Source organism: Corapipo altera, unplaced genomic scaffold (assembly GCF_003945725.1).
Source record: "Corapipo altera isolate COAL_440 unplaced genomic scaffold, ASM394572v1 116, whole genome shotgun sequence".
In the NCBI taxonomy this organism is placed as follows: domain Eukaryota; kingdom Metazoa; phylum Chordata; class Aves; order Passeriformes; family Pipridae; genus Corapipo; species Corapipo altera.
This window is the reverse complement of record NW_020884953.1, coordinates 402,064-425,854: the sequence shown is the minus strand read 5'-3', so window position 1 is coordinate 425,854 and position 23,791 is coordinate 402,064. Positions and strand designations below refer to the sequence as shown.

General features: G+C 41.6%; 1 protein-coding gene across 9 annotated transcripts in view; it reads right to left on the bottom strand.

Annotated features, from left to right (window-relative positions):
- PKHD1 (PKHD1, fibrocystin/polyductin) overlaps positions 1–23,791 on the bottom strand; it is a 261,116-nt gene that overhangs the window by 13,947 nt on the left and 223,378 nt on the right. For 8 of the 9 annotated variants that reach the window (XM_027663423.1, XM_027663422.1, XM_027663424.1 and 5 more), the window contains 3 exons: positions 13,576–14,590; positions 1,543–1,678; positions 941–1,028 (listed from right to left, as the gene is read on the bottom strand). In XM_027663423.1, coding sequence (XP_027519224.1) covers positions 941–1,028; positions 1,543–1,678; positions 13,576–14,590 — 1,239 coding nt within the window. Of the gene's footprint in view, positions 1–940; positions 1,029–1,542; positions 1,679–13,575; positions 14,591–23,791 lie in introns of those variants that run through there. The other variant, XR_003530915.1, reaches the window with a different exon arrangement.

Sequence of the window (23,791 nt, the reverse complement as noted above, 5' to 3'; positions counted from 1 at the left end):
AAGCAGCAGAAAAGACCAAAGGATTTTGTTTTTTAACCTGTAAACCTGGAGTTATGATGGGACAGGAATAATTTCTGATTAAAAGAAACAGGGATTGAAAGGGTGAGAAGTTCTGATCTACAGCATGAACACCACTTATCTTCTCCAAATGTGAACTTTTCAAGTCAAAATTAGCACACAAATGGGCTTTCTGTGAACAAAATGCTTTATTTGCAATAGGAAACCTCACTTCTCATTTTGTGTGTTTCTTGTCTATATTTAAATATTTTAACAATGAAAATTAGGATGTGTTATAATCAATATAATTTCCATTTTCTAGTTTACCAGCATATGATCTTCCCCAGATTTTGGTTTAGCACTCTGCTTAAACAAGGTTCTATATCTAAGCATGTTCATATAACCTCGAGGGAAATGCTCACATGTTTAGAGTTAATCCTGAGTTCAGGTCTTTCAATAAATGAGGACCAGAAGGGAAACATTTAGATTGTTGTGAAAAAAACCCACATTTTCACATTAAAATATGCTAATGGAAAACAATAGGCAATTGTTTCTGTCTGTGCTTGGCCAGATCCCTTGCTGGGATAAACAGGTTGTCATGGACTGTAAAGAAATTGTCCTAAATAACATAAACTGAAAATCAAGTGTTAGTATTTGTAATTCTTCATTCTTGCCTTTTTGATCCCAGATATGCCTTTTCAAGATAAACTACTGGATGTACTTCCTTTAAGCTACCAGAGCACAAAAATACTTCATATAAGCTCTTTTTTCTTTTTCTGCAGCATATGACTGGGCAGTTCACCAAACTCCCATTGCAACCTTCTGTTTCCAGCCCAAAGACTAGTTTTCAAATTCAGTATTTCTCAGGGAGAACTAAATTTATTCCCACCATTCTGCACATCTGCTTTACCATAACTCTTGATATAAGGAAACACGTCCAAACCTTTCAGCACAGCCTCGGAGGAGCCCTTGAGGTGAGCTGATACAACCCAGGGTTCTGAAGGAGGCCCCAATTTGTCAACTCTTTGACCCTGGGAGGAAGAACAAAACAGAAGAATTAAGGTTTTGTCTCGTCAGCAAGAGGAAAGAAAGTTTTGATAGGTTTAACAACTGTAATAATTTTTAATGACCAGTTGGAGGGCAGTTTGCAGCTACATGTCACACATTACAAAGTTCACCAGAACTCTTTACAGAATGAGTCAGGTCAGAAGGGACTACAGTGGGTCATCTGATCCATCCTCCCTGCTCAAGCAAGGTCATTCCAGAGCACATGGCACAGGACTGTGTCCAGATGATTCTGGGATATCTCTAATGAGGGAGACTCCACACCCTCTCTGGACAATCTGTTCAGTGCTCGGTCACTGCACAGTAAAGAAGTTCTTCCTCATGTTCAGGTGGAACTTCCTGGGTATCAGTTTCTGCCCGTGGCCTCTTGTCCTCTTTCTTGGTACCATTGAGCAAAGCCAGGCTCCATGTCAAAAATGTCAAATGTAAAAATAGTACAGAATTAGTAGAAGTATCCATCCACAGAGGGGGACATCCTACCTTTCTTTCCAGGAAAATGATTTTTGGCTGCACAGGAAGTTGCTTCTCAATTTCTCCATCTGAGGGTTGCACCTGAACAGAGATCTTGTAGGGTCTCACATACAGACATGTTTCTGAGTGTTGTCTGCTTATGTTTCTTTCACATGCAAAAGAATGTAAAAAAAAAATAAAAAAATCAGAAAATTAATGTTATGAAAACACTCATCTTTAGTCCCAGACCTTATTCACATCTTGCCTAGGGACGACACTTTATCTTCTCTTCTTGTGACTTCTTACCTTGATAATACAGGTGTCAATATTCTGTTATGTATAGGAAGGAGCACTATATCAAACACCTACTAATTTACCTCATCATAGCACTTTGATTCCTTGGGTGAGAAGAGTATGTATGAAATACAATACAGACAACCTTTCCAAGCAGAAAGCAGCACCAAAGTAATAAAATATCCTTCGGTTTTAATCCTCAGTTTACAGATGAAGAAGCGAGAAATGAACAAAATAATTTATGTTTCCTGTCCAAGGGAAAGATTTCCAGTGAAAACCTCTGGGCTCCTCTAAGAACAGAGTTTTGGTTCCTCTACACAAGAACAGCACTTACAGGGCTTTCCTGCATATCTCTATCCTGCCATCACCTTCATCATCTGCAAAGTCTGCAGACTGAAATAAAGCAGTTACAGACACCCTCCTTGAAAGACACTGGTTTTTCCAAGCCTGAAATTTAAATTAGAGCATCCCAGGAGAGTGATTTTGCATTTGAATAAAGAATCAACACTTTATTCTGAGCCTGGATCATCTCATTTCCTCTCCCAGTGCTTTGTATCATTTAGAATCTCATATATATATATATAATTTATATATATGTAAAATGCTCTAATCTGCAATTGCAATGAAGTGGTTGGAGCTTTGGTATTGTCTTGAAATAAAAGAAGAAAAGCTATTCATTGATCTCTAGTGTTTACTTAAAGGTGTTTACAAATACAAGATATATGGAGCATAAGTTTCCTTTGTTTTTAACTGATTTTTTCTAGGTTGAGTGTTGGTTGTGGATTTTTTTCAGGGTATTACTCTGCATTACAGACCAGAAGCGGTTGATACTGCAGCTGATGGGAAATCCTGGTCTGAACCACAGATGCTGGAAAGATCAACTGAGGTTTTAGGATATGTGCAGGCTCAAGAGGTAGCTCAAGGACTAAAGATTCAGTTCTTATCTTGGTTCTTTTTCTTTTATTTTTTGTGTCAGTGGAAAATCTGAAAGGCAATGCTAGGTCTGAAATTCATATCAAGGGCATCAATAATAAGATGTTCTTGTCCATCTTCTTCCAAAAATGTGCATTCAACTCTGTGACCAAAACTCACTGCGGGAACAACACACCAAGTCATCCCTGTTTTCCTCATTTTCTGTGAGCTCCCTGGCTCCAGCTGCACCCAGATGAGTTTAGGTGAGTCTTGTTATGGCTTCTGTAAGCCCCAAATAATTTTATTTCTCTCCTCAGTTTCTGTAAAACTGAAAACAAACAGAAAAAATGCCCTGACTCCACGTACCAGGCCCTACATGGTGAAACTGTGCTTACTTTACAGGTAAAGGAAGGCTGCTGCAAAATGTGGATTTAGGAAGCAGTTCCCACTCCCTGGGGTGAGTAGAATCACAGAATCATAGAATGGTTTGGACTGGAAGGGGCATTAAAATCATCTCGTTCTACCCCTACTGTCATCGGCAGGGACTTCACTAGACCAGGTTGATCCAACCTGGACTTCAATAATTCCAGAGATGGGGCAGCCACAGCTTCTTTGGGCACACTGTGCCACCCTCACAGTAAAGAATTTCTTCTTATCATCTAATCTAAATCTCTCCTCTTTTAGTTTAAAACTGTTCCTCCTTATTCTATCACTTTTTGGGAAAAGTAATGGCAAAGAAAACAAAAAAAAAAAAGCAAAACTATATATGGATGCCTAAAAACTGAAGCTTAAAAGTGAATGCCTACTTGCAGGTAATTTGAACCTGGTTAACACAACAGGGAATGTGGTGTTTGTATCCCACATGGTCCAATCTGACTCGTGCAGTAAGGGAACCCCTGCCTCAAGATTCAACCCTTCACACAGCAAGTTATATCCCTGCAAGTGATGTCAGCGTGGAAGAGGAGAAAGGAGCAGCCTGCTGCTCCCCTGGGGATTTTTGCTGGAAGGAAAATAGGCTTTTTCCTGGCATAGCTTTGCCACAGGGAGGTGGGGAAGGAGAAATGTGCCTGTAGCCTGGCAAAGACAGGAGCAAAGACCTGCCTTCCTCCTGCGGGCATGGAGGGCATGATGTTTGTCACTACCCTGGAGTCTCCTGCTGGGCAGGAGCAGGTTGTTTTGCAATTCCCTGCTGACAGAGAGCATCTTTGATGCTCAGTGCCTTGCAGCTCTTCTAAATGTGGGCACAGCAGGCTGCTGGTGATACCTTAGTCAGCAGGGATCCCAGGGATCCCAGATCCCATCACCATCAATGCCAACATGTGGCTGCTGAACATGCTGAGGCTCCACAGGAGAACAAGTACCTGTCCTTCAACAGCATGGAAGTTAGAGGGCATGGAAAATCAAGGGTCTGCTGCAGGATAAAAGCTTGATTGAGAAACTCGGTGGAGAGATTTGGGGGAGAAGAAATGAAGTGCCCCTGAAATCAAGGAGAACTTGTCATTTTTATTATAATTACAATAATAACTCTAATCATAAAATCAGAGAATGATTTGGGTTAGAAGGGATCTTAAAGAGCATGTGGTTCCAAACCCCCTGCCATGGGCAGACATCTTCCTCTATCCCAGATTGCTCCAAGCCCCATCCAACCTGGCCTTGGACACTTCCAGGGATGGGGCAGCCACAGCTTCTCTGGGCAACCTGTGCCAGGGCCTCCCCACCCTCACAGGGAATAATTTCTTCCTAATATCTAATCTAATATTATCATGTCATCACAATAATGACAACAACAATAATAGTAATGATAATGATGATAATGATGATGATAATAATAATAATAATAGCTACTATTATGAATTGGCTTCAAGGGGAAAGACATTGGGCTGAGAGCCTGGGTCAAGGGTCCATTAAAGTTGATGGACACATACCTACTAGAAAACTAAACAATGCCAAAAAACACACCTTGGCACTGACCCATGATTACCTCTACCATTAAACTGTCACTCTGTCACAAACTCTGGTCTAAATCCAATCACAAAGTCCGGGACAACTCCCAAATGAGATGGGAGCTAATACAGACAAAGAACTCTCTCACTTGGCAGTTTGGATGAGGCCACCTTGAAATATGTCAGCAGTCCTTGGTGCCAAAAAACACTCCGTGGCATATTTTATTTCCTATTAAATATAGACATTGAAACTAATTGAACAGTTTTCTGGGTATGTCTGCAATGCTTGCACTGCAAAATCAGTATATCCTTGTAAGGGGAAGGAAATTGGGAAGAATTCAGGTAATAAATAATATGTCAAAATGAATCATGACTCAGAAAAAGAGAGATTTTTCTTTGTTTTTGAAAAACTCGAGATTGCTGGTGAGTTCAACACAGGCTACAAGAAAGAAGATGCTGCAGCAAGGACAGGCGATATCCAAGATGAGGACTCATGAAAGCCAAAATAGGTACAAATTCCTTGGAAGGACTGTGAGAACTGTTGCCATCTTTGGGTGAGAGTGGGTTCTGATGTCATGTGATGATGAAATAAGCCAGGCACCAGGTACCTTTGCACTCTCTGCTGCACTGTTGGAGCTTTGTCTCCCCCTGCAGATCTTGTCATTGATTAATAGACAGGGAAAGAAACATGAGCATCCAGAAGACAGTGAGTAGTCTGAGGTCATTCCTATTTTAAGTAAAAAAGATAATTTGAAGGATGACTTTTATTTCCACCAATGCCCATATTTTCCCATATGATAGAAAGAAATTAAAGAGAATCAGAGTCCAGCTCCTGGCCCTACACAGAACAGGCCCAAGAATCACAACATGTGCCTGAGAGCATTGTTCAAATTCTTCTTGAGCTTTGACAGGCTTGGTGCTGTGACCAGTCCCCTGGGGAGCCTGTTCCAGTGTCCAACTATCCTCTGGGTGAAGAACCCTTCCCTGACATCTAACCTAAAAACCGCTCAACACATTTTCATGCCATTCCCTTGGGTCCTGTTGCTGGTCATCAGAGAGAAGAGATCAGTGCCTGCCCCTCCATTTCCCCTCGTGAGGAAGCTACAGACCACAATGAGGTGTCCCCTCAGTCTCGTCTTCTCCAGGCTGAGCAAACCAAATGACCTCAGTCATTCCTTGTATGACTTCCCCTCTAGACCCTTCTTTAGGGCAACAAAGCTGGTGAAGGGTCTGGATGTGGGATCATCAGAAACCTTTGGAATGAGGGGAACAGAGCCGATGCCTCAGATGGGAGAGAAACATTCCCCAGATTCGTTAGTGACTTTCATTAATTGCTGTAGATGAGTGGAAATACTCCTCTTTACAAAGCCAGTGGTGAAGAACTAAGCCAGGCCTCCTCTATAACACAGTCCCCAAGTTTACTGTGGGAGAAAGGTCTTTTATTAAATGTAAACAGCATCCTGCCGGAGGTCAGAGCTTTGCCACTGCCGCGTATCCCAAGGTAATACCACTTTAAGCTCCACATAAACTCTTAAACAGTTTCTATCCTAAAACCAGACCGTAGGTGGTACAGTTTTTTACGATATGTTATAATAGTGCAATAAATCTGTTAGCTTAAAATCGAATCTCCGTGGCCTTTTAGAGAAATCATCATTAAATGCAAGGCCCTGTTAATGATGCCATCCCAGTGAAATTGTTTAATCTGCTAGGGGGGTGGAAGGTCACCAAATGAATTTTTTATAATACATCAACTTGACACGCAATAGGGAAAACTGTAATAGATAAAAGCAAAGGAAAAGGGCACTGTCTTCTTCTGATAGGTCAATAGCAGCCAAGAGAGTCACTCATCCACTTTTCCTTCACTACCGTGCTCCTTTTCCATTTAATATGGACACCCAATTAATACCTCAGCACCATAGACAACCTCATTTTAGGTGAATTATAGCAATTTCTTCCCCCTTCTCTGAAATGAAAGTGATCACAATACATCATAGCATTGTGCGAATTAACGTTAATTGATTCGAGTTACCAAGCATTGATGGGCCACTTCTATAATCTGGTCCTTATTGGGAGCTGGAAGGGATGGAGGGAAGATTAGATTGCATCCCCCGTTGCTTTGACGACGGCGGTCACCTGATGGCTTGTTAGACAGTTGTAGGCTTCTATTGCCGGCCCCAGTGGGGTCGTCAGTAAACTGGAGTGATGTCCAAACATCATTACACGCTGCTCCGATATTAAAGCAAAGGGATTAGCACCTTATTGCAAGCAACCTGGATTTGTCATTGTGCTGTCGTTATCCAATTTCCAGATGATAATGTGACTGTGGCCTGCGGGCACAAGGTCCTACAGCCAAACCAAGGTGCCTCTGTATGTGTGTGTATATATATATATATATATATATATATACACTTGTATACACATATGCACATGCTCACTTCCCCACAAAGACCCAGCACCCCAAGCCATTTAACCCTTTGCTCACCAGATTCCTGCTTAGTAAAGCGTGTGGAAGAATTTTTCTCCCTTTCCCGCTCGACACACTGCAGTGGTCAAGAGCACGATGGAACAGCAAAGCAGCCTGACCTGGGAGCTGACACGGACGTCACTCACTCAAATGTCACAGCAGACAAGCTCTGCTGATGGAAGTGACAGCACTCACATGTTAAATAAGGTGGAGTGGGAAAAGGATTGGTCCCTTGCTGGCAGCTCCTCTCTGCTGTTGTACCTGTGTCGTGTAAATCATCACTTGTGCTGCAGGTCCCACTCATTGTTAAGAGGGAAAACAGATCCAGTTGAATTTTGGAAAGCCATTGTCAGAGCAAGCTATGGTTTTCACCACAGTTACATGGTGAGTAGGACTTCTAATAGCCTGATTCTTGAAATTCAAAGGTGTCTATATAGTTAAAGAACTTCTGTAGGATCCTCATCCCTCATATGACCATTCCTGACATTGGCAATTCATCTTTGATGTCCAGTGTCAGGTCCAGCAGAAGCAAAAATTTAGCAAAAGGCTGTGTGATGAAAAAATTCCACTTCTGGGACCCACAATGACTCCTTGTAAACTCTTCCATGAATATTGTCACCATCTTCAGGGAGAGAAGATGAGTCTAAGTCTCTGAGCTCATGATGACCAATCACCACTTTTGAACCATGTCACAACTACTCAGTTTCCCAGTACAAAAAGAATTGTAAATTGAGATCAAAATAATGAAATTCATCCTGATTCCTAAAGTGCAAATGATTACACAGTTTTATACTCCTAAACTCCTATACTCCCTTTATACTCCTATAACACTCCTTTTGCATCTATTAGCTTTCACTTTTTTCTCATGAAATTTCTTATTCTGTTTCTCCTATAAGAGGGCCAATACAGAACCCTACTCTTTTGATTAGAAATCCTCAAGGTTATTCATATACCCTTTTACACTATTTTACTAGACTGCTAAATGAGGTATTGGCCACCTTAACTATCCCCAAACTACTAATAAACAAATAAATAAAATTCAGACTATAGCTTTGGCCATGTGGCCAGGGGAAAAACAAAATCATGAAAATGTTATTGAATGGGAAATGTGAAATGGTCTTTTTCCAGTTCTGTTGCAAGATTCTTCCAGTTTATTATCTGAGGAGGAACCTACTTCTCTTTTTAAATGCAAATTTACCTCTTGATAACTCATACCCATTTTTTCCTGTGCTGTCATTGTTCATCAGTGTCTAGAGATTCCTCTTCAGTATTTAGTCTTCCAATGTATCTTCACAGACAGGACAATATCTCCACAGATTTGCTTTGACAAGTTAAACAGGTTCTTTACTAAATGGTTCTATGATTTTATTCCTTTTATCTTAAAATAAACTCAGTTTCCATGATTGTCTTAAATGTTCTTTCCTGTATCTACTTGAGCTGAGTTTTTCCTGTTTTCACATCAACAGTGAGGGTGGCACATTCTCCACAAGAATATACCCTTTACACTCTCCCTATGAACATCTGACCTAAAATGAACTGAGTTTGATTTAAAGGAGATTTAAAGGTTAGTTTAAGATCCTGAGTATCATCTTTTGCACATCTTCACTTTAGGGGTATGTGGCAGATAAAACCTTGATAGAACCTCAAGTGCTGCAATAGCTGCAGCTCTGACATCAGGATTTTTAGCATCCTGCCTTTGCCTTCTCACTGGAGGAAAAGCTGGATCCCTACACAGAAAGAAGTTGTCGTGTCCCTTTTGTAAAACCCTGTGTAGTTCCACATCCCAGCCTGCTTGAAACCTGCACAAAGGTTACCAAATCCAAGCACTTTGTGTCAGTGTCAGAATTCATCTCATTTGAACCTTTACCCCCGTCTGCCTGGGTATGTGCCACGTGACACAGAGAATTAATGGTAATATCTCATTTAGTGCTCTGCATGAGCATTGCTGTTGGAATGAGCAGTTCTTTGATGATTTGCTTCCCTTTTACTCCTTGCTGTGAGTCTCAAACACCATTATTTCCTGCACACACACAGTTTTTCAGAGGCTACCTCAAACTTAACTCTTAACAAAGAAATATTTCAGTATGTAGCAGCTTAAAAGTCCATCAAGATGGAGTAAAGTACCCTGCTCTAGTATGGGGATATGGACTAAATGGCTTCTGGAAGATGTCTAGAATAATATTTCTTATTTTGTAAAAAGGCACTTGCACAAACACACACAATACATCCACTGTTGTGCTTTTTTGTTCTTTCACTTTCATATTTATATTGATATTACAAAAATTTTCAAAACAGAGATTTCTGTCTCTAAATACATTACAGTATATATTACACAGAGACATTCACAGGAAGATAAACTACGTGATAGACATCTCTGACTCTCCAGCTGTGCGCAACTATAGCAGTCACAGCAATCACCTCTGTCTTCTCTTGACAAATTAATGAGCCGTGCTTGAAGTGACCCTAACAAAGGAGTTAAATTAAAACCATGTACAAAAGCACTTCAAATCATAACAGACAAGTCGGTTTTTTAAAAGCTTGGCAATGTGATATACTCACTTACTGACTAGATACCCAGCCACAGCCGGGATTCCAAGGCTCCCTTCAGCCTCACTCTCCTGGGTTGCAAAGATGAACATCCAGTCTGTGCAGATCAAAGATTTTTTTATTGTTGTCTTACAGAATCATAGAATCATTAAGGTTGGGAAATATCTCTAAGATCATTGAGTCCAACCAAGAACCTGGCACCACCGTGCTCACCAATAAACTGTTTCCCCAAGTGTCACATTCACGTGCCTTTTGAACACTTCCAGGGATGGTGATTCCACCACTGCCCTGGGCAGCCCACTCCCTGATATCTAATCTAAACCTCTCCTGGCTCCACTTAAGGCTGGTTCCTCTTGTCCTATCACTTATTAGCTGGGAGAAGAGACCCCACCTCACTGCAACTTTGTTTCAGGTGGAGAGAGACAATGATGCCAGAGGAGTCGCTAGTCTGAAAACACAGGGAAATGGGGCAGGGAGGAGTGCAGGTCCTGTATATCTGACAGCCCAACTGAGTTCTGCACAACTCAGGGACGAAAGCAGAAAAATACACTGGAATACTTATCCTGACTTGTAATCCCAGCCCCGTTATCCTTGTCCGTGCCAGCAAAAAGAGAGACAGATAGACAGTGGGGATAGTACATGTCCCAACAGGAAAACCCTGATTTCATTTCACAAGTTATCTGTGGCTTTATTGCATCAGAAATGTCAGCCATGAGTAATTCCAGAAAAGCTGTGACTGATGGGGAGCAATAAATAACACTGCAAAGGAGCCTGAGCAGCTGAGAGTGGATGAGAACTGAGCTGGTCCATGAACTGGTGATCTGGATGTTCTCTTCATTATATATCCCAGGTCTTCCCCTAATTGGGACAGGGAATCTCTGGCTTCAGGTTAGCACTCCTCTTGTCCCTGCAGTAAAACAAGCTTCTTCCTAGGGACCTCTCCTGATCCTTGCTGCTTGGAATTTTTCCCAAATCATGCACAGACAGGGAGACAAACCCCAGTTGGAAGAGCAGTCCCAGTGTGGAGATGTCATTTGTGCCTGAAAAAAGGCAGCCTTGAGATTTCTTTGATGGCACACAGAGGAGGGTTCTTCCCTCCTTTAGGTGATCTTTTGGGACCATGTGATGGAATGGTATAAATAATAGAATCATGGAAAGATCATCTATTTCCCACCCCATGCCATGTGCAGGGACACCTTCTGCTATCCCAGGTTTCTCCAAGCTCTGTCCAACCTGACCTTGGACACTTCTAGGGCGAGGTAGCCACTGCCTCTCCAAGCAATCTGTGCCAGAGCCTCACCACCCACTGCAAAACCTCCTATGTCACTTTTCTGCTGTCCTACAGCATAGAACAAACACCCTCACTAACAACAGTGATGTTAGTTCTGCTACTCAAAAATCCTGTGTGTCTTCAGAATTTGGCCCTGATTTAAGATTTGATCTTGCAAATAATATTTTCTCACTGGGCTTAATACAACACCACAATAAAAACCCTCAGAAAAAACAAATCAAATGAAACCAAAAGCACAAAACTAAAACCAACAACAACAAAAAAAATCCCCACACTTGACAGCAACAAACCAGAACCAAAACAATAAAGCAAAATAAAGATTCCTACAGTCACAGGCCGGTGTCCTCACTGTGAGTGACTCTCTACCACAAACCACACAGTGTCAAGTAGAAAAGTTAAACATGTGAATAGTAATTTGTATCGTTGGCAGACATCAGGATGGTACAGGGGTCAGCAGTAAATGGTAGAGGATATGGTATTAATTAGAGAGAGTAAGTCTTAGACAAATCCAATTTCTTTCTTGCATAGATGGAATAGGCTTATACTTGGGTAAGGCTCAGTAGTGCACAACATCAAAAAATAACATTATGCAATATCAAGAGAGTAGACAATGAGGTTGCCAAACATCAAATCCCACGTCCCCTATTAAAAACAGATGGGATATTACCTTTTTCATATTATTCATATGTTTTTAATATAGATTCAGGATCTGAGGCTGAAATACTCTGCTGTCTGGTCCCACCCCAACCCTGCTCCTCACAGTCTCCTCTGCAGACAAGGGCTCCCATCTGGGCTGTGCAAATAGTGGCTGCAAGAGGCTGAAAAGAGCAAGATGAGGACAGGAAGGAGGGAGAAAAAGGGTTGTTTCTCACTGTGGAAAAGAGGAATGACCTTCCAAAAGTGAGTCTTAGCATAGAATATCAATTAAAAATTAGAATGTAGAAAACTGATCAAGAACTTGGTAACTGGCAGAGCTCAAAGGGGAAATTATTGTAAAGCAAAGGAGTGTCCTGTGTTGTTCTGTAAAAATCAGCTGCAGACCTGATGTTGTATTTGCATCAAGATACAAATATAAAGCCACTGCTGATAAAATGCATGGAAGGATTTGTGGGCTGACAAATTATGGAGAGGAAACTTGAACATGGGCACATAAAGCATGTGGGATGTAGGATCTGGGCAAGCAAACTGAATGAATCAGGTTCTGGAAATCTAGAACTGAAAAGGAAATAGAGAATACAGTGAGCAAACAGAAGACCACGAGTTCTCCTATTTCTGTGGGGAAAATGGGCAAATGGGATCACTGAATTGTGCCAGTAAAATTGGGATTTAATAGAACTTTTGTGTATGGTGATGATATCACAGAATACCAGATTGGAAGGCATCTCAAGGATCTTCTGGCCCCACCTTTCTTGGCAAAAGCATGGTCTAGACAAGGTGGCCCAGCATCCTGTCCAGTTGAATCTCAAAAGTGTCCGACATGGGGGAATCCATCATGAAGGAAAACTGTGGACTTTCATTTATGCACATTTCCAAAAGGATTCAGAAAACAAAGAGAGAGAAGGAAACACTCACGAGAACTCAAACCTTTCAATTTTTTTCAAAGCAGTCAGTGAAGTGATTTGATTACTCTCGAGGTATCTGGAGGAGGAGGAGGAAGAGTCAATGCCCAGAAACTCGTTGATGTAAAAGTGAAGGAAAGAACAAGAAGCTCTCCTGGGAAGCTGGAGAAAGAGAGGCTCCCAAGAGAAAGTGGGTGAGTACTTGTGACAGCAAGAACAAGGATAGCATCTAACATCTAGGCACATGTTCAGGTAGTATTAGATGTGTCCAGCTCTTGTAGCTTCTAGACCAGATAGTTTTCTGTAATTTTAGCCAAAAAGAAAGTTCAGCACTGTAGTATTAAAGTGAATAGCAGTGGCCTGTATCATGTAGGATTGAAATATGAGAGTAAACAGACTTTTCTGGCCTTAAATTGTAAAAGTACAGGGATAAAGGTTTAGACCTACAAATTAGATAAGGCTACAACTCATCTTTAATAACACATCTCTGATGTAACATCAGTTTGTAAATATTTATAGATTTAATTGTTTAGAATTTAAGAGCTGTGATAGTCTGAATTTCTCTCAAAAATTCACTTTACCAGATACTTTATAGTTTCAAGGCAGACTCACAGGAATTCTGTTCCTGGTTAAAAGCCTCATGGATGTCTCTGCACTACAGAGATTCATGAGCACCAAAAGAATAACGTGGTAGTTCACACACAGGAGTCCAGCTAGTACTTGGGCATAGCTCTGTCTTCAGAGAATCAGAGAATAATTCAATGGTTTGGGTTGGAAGGGATCTTAAAGATCATCTCATTTCAAACCTCTTACCATGGGCAGGGACACCTTCCACTATCCCAGGTTGCTCCAAGCCCTGTCCAACCTGGCCTTGGACACTTCCAGGGATGGGGCAACCACAGTTTCTCTGGGAAGGTCATGGAAACTTCATGTGCTTCGACATGGGTAGTCATATTTCAGCCAACTGGGGACTTGTTTAATGAGCAGATCAAGTGGATAAATTGCCTCACTACACTTAAATCAGTATCTGATGATGATGTATCTGACACTTACCTCCTGTTACCTTCTGCTGGGGACAGCAAGCCAGCCTGAGTCACCATTAAGGTCTCAACTGGTAAGCCAAGGCTTCTCTGAAGGTCTCCAGTTTGATGAGTGTTGATAATTGTTCCTGCCAAACTCTTTAATCTGTCACTTGTCAACTCACTTCTTGGATGACCAGGTGGATCGCCAAGTTCAATGACCAGCACCCTTGATGTATCAGGTGTATCAGCTGTATCAGGTGGCTGCAGAGCTCGGGTGCTCACTGGTTGCCTCTCCACTTCCTGTGAGCTGTGTCTGCTATGCAAGGCTGTGCAAAAGGCCATGTTAGGGCAGTGATACTTCTTTTTGCTGGTATTGGCTGAGATTACCTTCAACATGCTTTCACCTCCCAGCACATGATGGACTACTCTGACTTGGTCATGGCCAACCTTCAAGAAATCAGCCAATCGAAGTATTAGAGTTGCCTCATCTTCTTCCCCAACAGCCTCAGTTACAGTGAAAGCCACAAAAAGGGAAAGGCCAGCAACTATTTCTACTGGTTCAGTCTCATGGAGGAGAACATAGAGAAGATTGTCCTCAAAGCTGAAGTAATTGGCTCCTGCCCCTTCATTCAGTGAAAAAGAAGATGGGTTTGGAGAGACATATTTGCCTTGAATGAAAACACGAAGGCTGAGTGGTTCACTGTAGAATATGGCCATGGGCAGCCTGGTTGTGTTTTGGCCACTGAGGAGAAAGAGTCTGAAAGCCAGAGGTGGGAGGTCTGGGAAGCAAACCGTGGTGAGTTCGGGGGATGGCAACACAGAAAATAAAATAGAACGATGCTCTGTGGGGTAACACCAAGTGTGTGAAGCCATGTCACTGAAGGTGTCCATAAAGCTCCCAGTCACTGTTACCACTGGGAACAGTCTCTGGCTGTCCACACTGGAGTCCAGGTTTTCTAGGATGACAAGTGCATGATCTGTCTGTTTGCAGAAGTAGCCTTGTACTGAGGGTTTGAAGATGCACTTACTGTCATCTCTGTAAATTCCTAGAAGATAATAAAGGGAATTTAGGGGAAAAAAATTGTTTTGGACATCACCTCAACCTTTTGTTTTATAGCTGCTTATTTTCCCATTCAGTTCTCAAAATGACTTTTGTCAGTGCTAAAATTTTACATAATTTTAAGAGAATCCTGGACACTAAGGGATATTAAATAGGTAGAAACCAGATCTACTGTTTTGATTTGAAAGTTGTTGAAGACTCCTAACAGATAGAAAAGCATCACATATACTTACCTCATTCTTTAGATAACAAATTTTGGCCACCACTGAAAAAACCAGCAGCTAGACTGTTCTTGGATCTGATCCAGCACTACACCCTTATGTCCTTGTGTCTTATACATTCTCCTCGTTCTAAGTCTGTACAGGACAGCAAATCAGGGCTTGACTGCAATTCTTTGGGAAGGTAATTTAACTCTCCATGAAGCCATCTCATCCCACTCACAGGGATTGCATTAAACAAACAAACAAATAAACAAAAACAATAAAAAACCACCAAAATAAAAAACCCAAACCAAACCCTAACAAAAAAACAGATCAAACAAAACAAATAAAGAAACAAAAGCTAAAACAAAACAAAAACAAAACAAAACAAAAAAAACCTAGAAAGGACCAGAACATTGTTAATCTCCTCCAGTGATGACCTCATCAAGTTTTAGAGATAGAAGAAAACACCAGATTCAGATACCTACAAATAGTGAAGATTCTTATGTGTGCTCCAAGTGTCTAAACTCCCACTGCAGTCAGTGGAGATCTGAAGTTTAAATCATTTGCCCACAGGCAGGCATCTACATTTGCATGGGATGCCCTGAGGGACCTGAGACATGAGACACAGGGTCCACAGAAGATTTCTGGCCTGCAAGGATGGCAGCTGCAGGGCTGGTGGGACACCCCACAGCAGCAGAAAATACACTAAACACACACTTGTGGTAACTGAAGCACGCCCAACTCCCCAGCCATCAATACTGACAAAGCAGTTTAAAAACATGAAGTTCACCCTAAAATACTTCTGTTTAGTCATATGGATTACACTTTACTATCCTATAACTTTTTTTTTATTGACCAGAGGTAGAACCTGTACTTGAACACAAGTGCATGGTGTCACCTGGACTTCTTTTGGTAGCTGCAGTATCTGTAGATATAACACATGGCTGATGGGACTGCAAAAACCCCTTTAGATAACACTTTATTCTTTCACTGAATATAAAAGAAGTCAAAATCCTTACACATACATCAGAATTTGCCACTAAATCCCCTTCCAAGTGTCTGTGGAGACAAGTCAAGAGGATCCTTTTATGGAAGGCTCGGTACAGAAGAGACATAACCCACACAGTCTTCTGAGTTAGAAAGATAGAATCACAGAATGGTTTGGGTTGAAGGGCCCTTAAAGCTCATCTTGTTCCAACCGCTCTGCCATGGGCAGGGACACCTTCCACTATCCCAGGTTGCTCCAAGCCCCACCCAACGTGGCCTTGGACACTTCCAGGGATGGCGCAGCCACAGTTTCTCTGGGCAACCTGTGCCGGGGCCTCCCCACCCTCACAGGGAAGAATTTCTTCCCAATATCCCAAGTAACCCTTCCCTCTGTCTGTGGAAAGCCATTCCTCCTTGTCCTGTCACTCCATACCCTCGACTGAAGTCCCTCTCCAGCTCTCTTGCAGCCCCTCTAGATACTGAAAAGTGCTATAAATTTACAGTGTACTCCATTTGACCAAATATAGGTCTCTGCTTTAAGATGAGACAAATTGTGCCTCAGGCTGTAACAATGAGATCATCACTGATTATAAAGAGAGAATAAAAGTAAGAGTTCAGATACGGGCACCAAAAACATAAACATTTCTGCCTGGAGCTTCTTAGGAAAAGAAGTGTGTTTCTATTTTTCCTTCCTCTCTTCAAAATAAAATCAAAGGAGGAATTTGCTGCTGTAGCCAGCTAGAATCATCCTTCCCTCACCTAGCCTGCCCCTTCCTTAGCTGAGCTCACAAACATGTTGGGCAAAGTGTGGCCAATGTCTCAACTAATTCTGTGCTCCTCATTCAGCACCTTCAGAGACATGTCCAAATCAGATTGAACACAAGGGACAGAAACATCCTTGAGAGTCACAAACTTTTGGATGAATAAAAGGACTTTCCTCTTATCAAGGACACATTATGTGAAACTCTCTGCTAGAGAAAAATAGCAGACTCCTGGAAAAGAAATTAACTATGAGAAAAGTTGGATGGAGCTCTGAGCAGCCTGGTAGGGAGGGTGAAAACAGATGATTTTTAGGGACCCTTCCAATCCAAACCATTCTATGATTCTATTAAATTATTCTGGCCTCTGCCTTCAGTTACATCTCAATGCCTGGATCTTGCAGGCACCTATTATCTATTTCAAGGGGAATCCTCATCTGCAGACCATGGTCTGGGAGCATTTCCCAGAACAAGCTGTCACTCTGCACGTCACTGAGGGGAGCAATAAAATTACATAAATGTCGATCTCTGTTCGGGGAGGATGTTCCATGAGAGAGGATCTCTGCAAAAACCCCTATTTTTAGACACCGGCTTAGGATTTTGCTTCCTTTTCTTTCCTTTCCTTTCCCTATTTTGTTTGTTTGAGGTTTTTGTTTTCTCAGTGCAAGTATTTTGCTATCGGTGTTTGTTGGGGGCAGAGGGAGAGAGAGAAGCAACTCCATTCAGAAGCAGAAGTGGAAATGCTGAGCTCGGAGACATTCGGTTTTGTCCTGGAGCACTGGGAGGATGTGCCGGCAGCCAGCCCACAGAGCCTGACAGATCCCATCCTCTACTCTCCTGGAAACACCCTATCTTCCCCCTTTCATGTCTACAAATAGGATTTGCTGATATTTTGTGACTTCCCAGGATTTTCTTTTGCCCTGCCTGGCTTGCAGAGTGGGTTGGCTCATTTTCCTGCACACACACACTCGCCCACGCACGCACACGCCTCGTTGCTTGTCCCCTTCCAAATGGCCTTATCTGCCAGTCACAATTTCTGCAGCCTGCAATTTCGATCACTTTTAAATGAAACCCATGCTGGCCTTAGTAATCATAATGTCATTTACAATTTACCACAAAACACGTTTATTCAGTTAGTAGCACATTGGAGAAAGAGAACTCCATATGAACTCGCCACTGAAGCCCTAATCTGATTATTTCCTCATGAAAATCCAAGCAGGGGTGCTTGTAAGAGGGGTCTGAGAGGAGAAGGAAAAAAGTGAGTCCTGGCCACAGCTGACTCTCATAATCAATGGGAGTAGATAAGTGACAAGGCGTGTCAGGGCCAGCAGCTAATCTGCCCCGGGGCTCTCCTCTAAAAAAGGCCAGAGTGGACAGGACTTAATAAATACTGAGTGACCACTGAATATTGAGCTGACGTGTGCTATTTACATTGGCAACGAACAATAACAGTGATAAATTCCAGAAGCATCCCCCCTGCAATGGGGGAAATCAGATTAAATAGGTTCTATTTGTACCTGGGTTTGCACACACACGTGTGTGTGAAAGGGGGGACAAAATGGGGGGAAAATAATCAAGCACAAACGGGCAGGAAAGATGGAGAAGATGTTCGTATCTGTAACAATGTGTGCATGGATGAGGTTGAACATTGCACTGGGATCTTCATGTACCCAGGCAGAGGACAAGGGCATGAGTGTTTTGAGTGCACACATGGGCACGTGTTCCATCCGTGTGTCCTGCTCCATGCAAGAAGGAGAGAGAAATTATACTTGAAGAATGTGTGTATTCACCCTCTGCAGCTAATTCCTCAGACTTTGCTTTCTGCAGGTCCCCCTCATCATCAAGCCAATTTTATTATTTATTTATATCCATCTCCACTCACACATAGACACACCAACATCTATATCTAGATGAGACTTTAGTACTCAGGTTGCTTCTAGGGCTCCTGACAAATATTAACTTTGTGTCAATATTTGTCCTTCCTGTCGTGAAATGAGGATTTTCCACCTCATTTCACATTTGAAAAGAAAAATGTGCCGAGGGGTCCTCTTTGCTCAGGAAAAAAACCCACCACCACCATCACCATCTCATATTCTTTATTTAGAAAAATGGAGAAGGGTGGAAGGAGGGAAGAGCATTTTTCAAAATAGATGTTTTGACTTAAAGGCACATAGAGTCCTTTGCAAGTCTCCCGCCTTTTCCCTACTTCCCCAACACCAAATAAATAAAATAAAATAAATTCTACATTTAAAATTGAATGAAATACATCAACATTAATGATTTTCCCCTTCAGGTTAGCACCACCATTTGCTTCAATAATTTTTACCCATTTTGTGATAGATTTTACAATTCATGGTACAAGGAGAAATAGAGTCTTTTTTTGACAAAAACAAAAGGGGGTGTCAGGTTTTTATCAAAATAAAATAAATCTCTCACAATTTTCTTTCCTTCTGACTGGATTTGTTCCTCAGTTATTTCTAATTTGACTACAATTATAGCTACAAAAAATATAAAAGCGAGCAGGGGAGGAAGGTGGAGGGGAGAGATAAATGGGACACTGTTTAGAAATTGCAATTCCTTGGCCTTGGGCTGGCCAGCACATATCTTTACTGAGGGGGAAATATTCATCAGCATTAACTGTTCCTTTTGACCTGCTGACATTCAAATGGGAAATAAAGAAAAAAAAGGGTCCAGCAGTAGCACCTCAGAAATCAGAAAAGGTAAATTATTCTGAGGTCAGTTGTGATTTTTAGTTATAGGAAAAGTTTTCAATGTTTCTTGACTTCAGATGTCCCCTGTAAATAATTTTGGCTTTGATTTTCCTGTGTAATCCTGTCACAAGGTCATCATGCCTACACACTCCTGCTTTGTAAGTAATGGCTCTGCCGGCACTGATTTTGTAAAACTTTATGTAGTAAGTGAAAACAAACCTATCAACTTTAGTGGATGCTGAGATGAGGCAACTCCCATGGTTTTTAGAAATCTCACCAACTGTAAATTAGGGATATCCCTCCATTGAATTCGTCAGCATTCCACAGGGGATAAACACATAGATATGCAATGTCAAGTAACACTCGTGGCTGGTTTCTCACGAGATGTATGTTGGGAACACATGCATAGGGAGGCACGGTGGCTCAGTGCTTCTTGTGCATTTGGGTACATATGTGCTGGTTTTGGCTCAGGGAGAGTTAATTTTCTTCATAATTACAATTACAGGGCTGTGTTTTGGATTTGTGCTGAAAACTGTGTTAATAACACAGAGATGTTTTAATTACTGCTGATCAGTGCCTAAACAGAGACAAAGGTTTTTCTGCTCCTCATCACCCTCCACCGGTGAGTGGGCTGGGGGTGCACAAGAAGCTGGGAGAGGACACAGCAGGGACAGCTGATCCCAGGGGACAATGGGGATATCCCAGACAATATCACTTCATGCTCAGCATATAAAGCTGGGGGAAGATGAAGAAAGGGAGACACATTCACAGTGATGGAGTTTGTCTTCCAAAGTCCCTGTTACAAGGGATGGAGCCCAGCTTTGTTGGGGATGGCTGAGCAGCTGCCTGACCTTGGGAAGTGGTGAAAGAATTCCTTATTTTGCTTTGCTAGTTTATATGACTCTGACTTTATCCATAAAGACTCTGTCTTTACCTCAACCCACAAGTTTTCTCCCTGTTACCCTTCCAATTCTCTCCCCATCCCACCAGGAGAGAGTGAACAAGCTGAGATACCCTATGTTGGGGTTAAACCATGACAACATACACACACATAACTATGTGCTCATAGCAGGGACCATGTAAATAAAAATAGAGTGTTTGCTTTAGGCTGTTAATTCTTTCTTTTAAAGAAAAGTATTTTGGAAGGAAATGAGTCTTATCACACCTGTGAGGTTTTATGCTCTCCTGTTTATCGTTCCTCTATTAAAAAAACTTTGAGCCCCCTGGCCAATTTCAGTCACTTTTGTGGACTCAAAGATAATATGTTCCTGCAAGGTTTGTAAAAGTAGGTACCCAAGCAGAGAAAAGACAGTTATTAGTGCTTCCATTGAAGGAAGGTCTGTAGTAAAACTCTCTCTTATTACACATCCCAGGATCTGCATTCACCCTTCCCTTTCACACACAAATCCAAAGAAAAGCAGATGTAGTACATGAAATATTTGTCTAGCAATCATTGTTTTCATGTTTTGATATGACCACACATATTACAACTATTTATTCATTGTAAAATCAATTGTTATTTGCCTCTTTTGTATAGTTATATTTTTTATGTTTGCACCAACCCTTCAGAGTTCCCCCATGCCTAAGAAGTACGGTACATAATGTTACAGGTGACAATATATCTCTCCAAGTTATGAACAAAAAAATTGCACTTTTCCAATTCCCAGTGACTATACTAATAACTCATTCCTGACCTTAAAGTACGAGTGACAAGTAAAGTCTTGAGAAGAGAGACCAGAAACTCTCTGAGGCCAGGATGCTCTCCAACAGGGATCAAAAAGAGCATGGGAACAAAGCATGTGTATAACAATGTTCCCCCAAAATGCTGCTCAAGCTTTCAAAGCTTTTCAGATCAGGAACCTCTTGAGTCAGAGAGATCATTTTTGGTCTTTGTAGTTGACAGAAAATGTCAAACCTGTCTCAAGAAACTGCAAAGATTGGGGAAGAGAATAGTCTAGCCAGGAGAATATATCTTGAGTCCTCTCAAAGAAGGTAGGCCAATAAATCTGGAGGTACCCTTTGGTGAGGTTGACAAGACCAGGTTTTATTAAGGGATGTTCCTTAGAATGCCCCAGATCTTCTCAAATGCCCTACTGCCACTACAAGGTTCCACACCTGGTAATACCTTGGCTGTCTGTGTACAGAAGACTCATCTGGAACTGAGATTCTGGAGCATTTTATCCATCAAAACTTATAAAATAACCAGTGCCAAGCCCAGATCCTTGTCCCTGAGGTCAGCTGCTGTGGCACTCCCATGGTATTAAAGTCACTGACCCTCCAAAAGGCAGTGACCACCTCCAAACTGCCCTTTTGAACTGGCCCCTGACTTGTGCCAATTTCTGGAAAGTGCCCAGGAGTTATCTTGGATACTGCTGGTTTGCCTGGGAACAAACTGGGCTTGGAGCTGTTCTCTAGATGCAGCAGGAGTGACTGGGAATCTTCAGTGTCCCTATCCTTGTGCTGCTTGACTCAGAAGAATCTCATTCCTGCTGCCATCGGCACTGGTCCAGAGCAGCTTGTTCATCATTTTGTTAAACTTAATCAGAAAGACACACTTAGGGAGGATTTTTGTCTGCATTATCATTAATGATTAAGGGACTTCAGTCATTTTAGCCATCCTGACAACACAAAGGTCCCCATAATGCTTATTTCAGGAAGAAATCCAATATGGTAACAAAAGAAGTGTTACCTGGCATTATATTGTGCATGGAGACTGAAAGTATTAAACAGCATAATTAATCTCTGCCCTAAAAGTGCCACAAATTAAACACCCTTAAATTGCAACCCTGAGTGAAGGACAGTGCAAGAGTTATAACCTTAAACTCTACTGTAAAGCAGTCAGAAGTGTGGCCTGGAATGGGACGGAGTGAACCTTCATATGGGAGAGATAATCTGGGTCTTCATAGCTTTCCTGAGGGCCATCAATACACAGCTAAGAGGTGGAAATAATGGCATTTTATCCAGCAGTTAGCAAAATAGGACCCAGGGCCCTTGTTAGATGCTCTCACGAAGCAGGCAAGACAAACAAACTATTTCCACAAACCTCTTGTAGTCATTACCCATCATCCAAAGAGCCAACTGCTGGGTGTGAGAGGGATCCTGTCTCCCAGGAAAGATGATTAAAAGGGAAAAATATAAAGAAAAACATCTTTTGGACTGAATTATTTCACCTTTGACAAAACAAGCTGTTCTGCAAGCATCATCTTATTTCTCATGTCACTACCAAAGCTTTTCTCATTTTCTTTCCCTTTAAGGTAATACTGGTTTCCTTTTGGTGTATTTAAAGCCCAGAAGGATTTTTCTCTCCTCCTGACTAGCAACCTCATTGACTGAAGTCAAACTGGTATCTGTGGCTCGACACAAAGGTGGGGGGCAGTGAAAGGCAGAGCTTTTATGATTCTAGTCACCACCTCTCTGACCTAGGAATGATAAAACTACCACCACCACCTGAAAGCAGAACAACAATTTTGTCACATGCCAGACCTAAAAATGAATGTGGCTGTGCCATGCACTGCTCTGAGCTGCAGATATAATGAGTTTTGAATGGGAAGTCCCGGACACAATAAATCTGTGCCATATGTGACCATTTCCTGTGTCAGTTCCTTTCTCATAACCAGTGGAGGCTTCGCCCTCCCCCTCACTTTCCCTTTCATGACCCCACACCAGGGCTCTGAAATCTTTCAGGGTTGCTTATGGGCCCCAGGCCTTTCCACAGCAGTTGCATAAATAAATGAGTTTGACAGCAAACATCATAAGGGTTAGTGGTAATGTGTGCTCCACGCAAGTGCTCGTGCTACTCGCTGGAGAAAAGGGGGAGGAAAGAGCTTGTTTTGTTACCATGAACAAAAGTATGTTCTCTGACAAGTGGTGAAAGAATTAGTCAAATAAACTTGAACTCTATTCAGACCATCGCTGCCAGGTTTTGTTATGGATGGGGAGGTTCTCAGTTTCTCTTTCCCTCCTTGGCCTGCAGTCACTGCAAAGACAAATCATCCTTTTCTTCTACAAAAATAAAGTGAGGGGATAAAACGAACGGCCTAAAATAAAATTTGGAGGGAACTTCACTTTACTGCTATTAATATTATTATTATTATTATTATTATTATTATAATTTCCCAATGAGAACAGTTTTTTGGCCCTGGGAACAGACTCACCAAGAGACTGAACAATTTTCCATTAGAAGTGAGCTAGAATGAAAATGCCAAATACCTGCAGATTTTGGAAATATATGGGTTAGAATTAAGCTTTTAAATTACAATGATTTTTATAAGAAATAAGTGAAAGAGAGGACAGAATAGAAACAATTATTTGTCCTATTTTTCCTCTTTTTTATTCATTAACAAATCAAATATTTTGACTAAATAGCTACATTTTACTAAGTAAATTCTCTGTAAAACATTATTATCAAAAAAACTTTTTTCCCCAGCAATACTATTTTAAAAAAATATATTCATATATCCTAATTTCAGCCCAGAAAGACCACAGACATTTCAGTTAGTATCTTAAAGAGTATAATTAGTTTATAGAA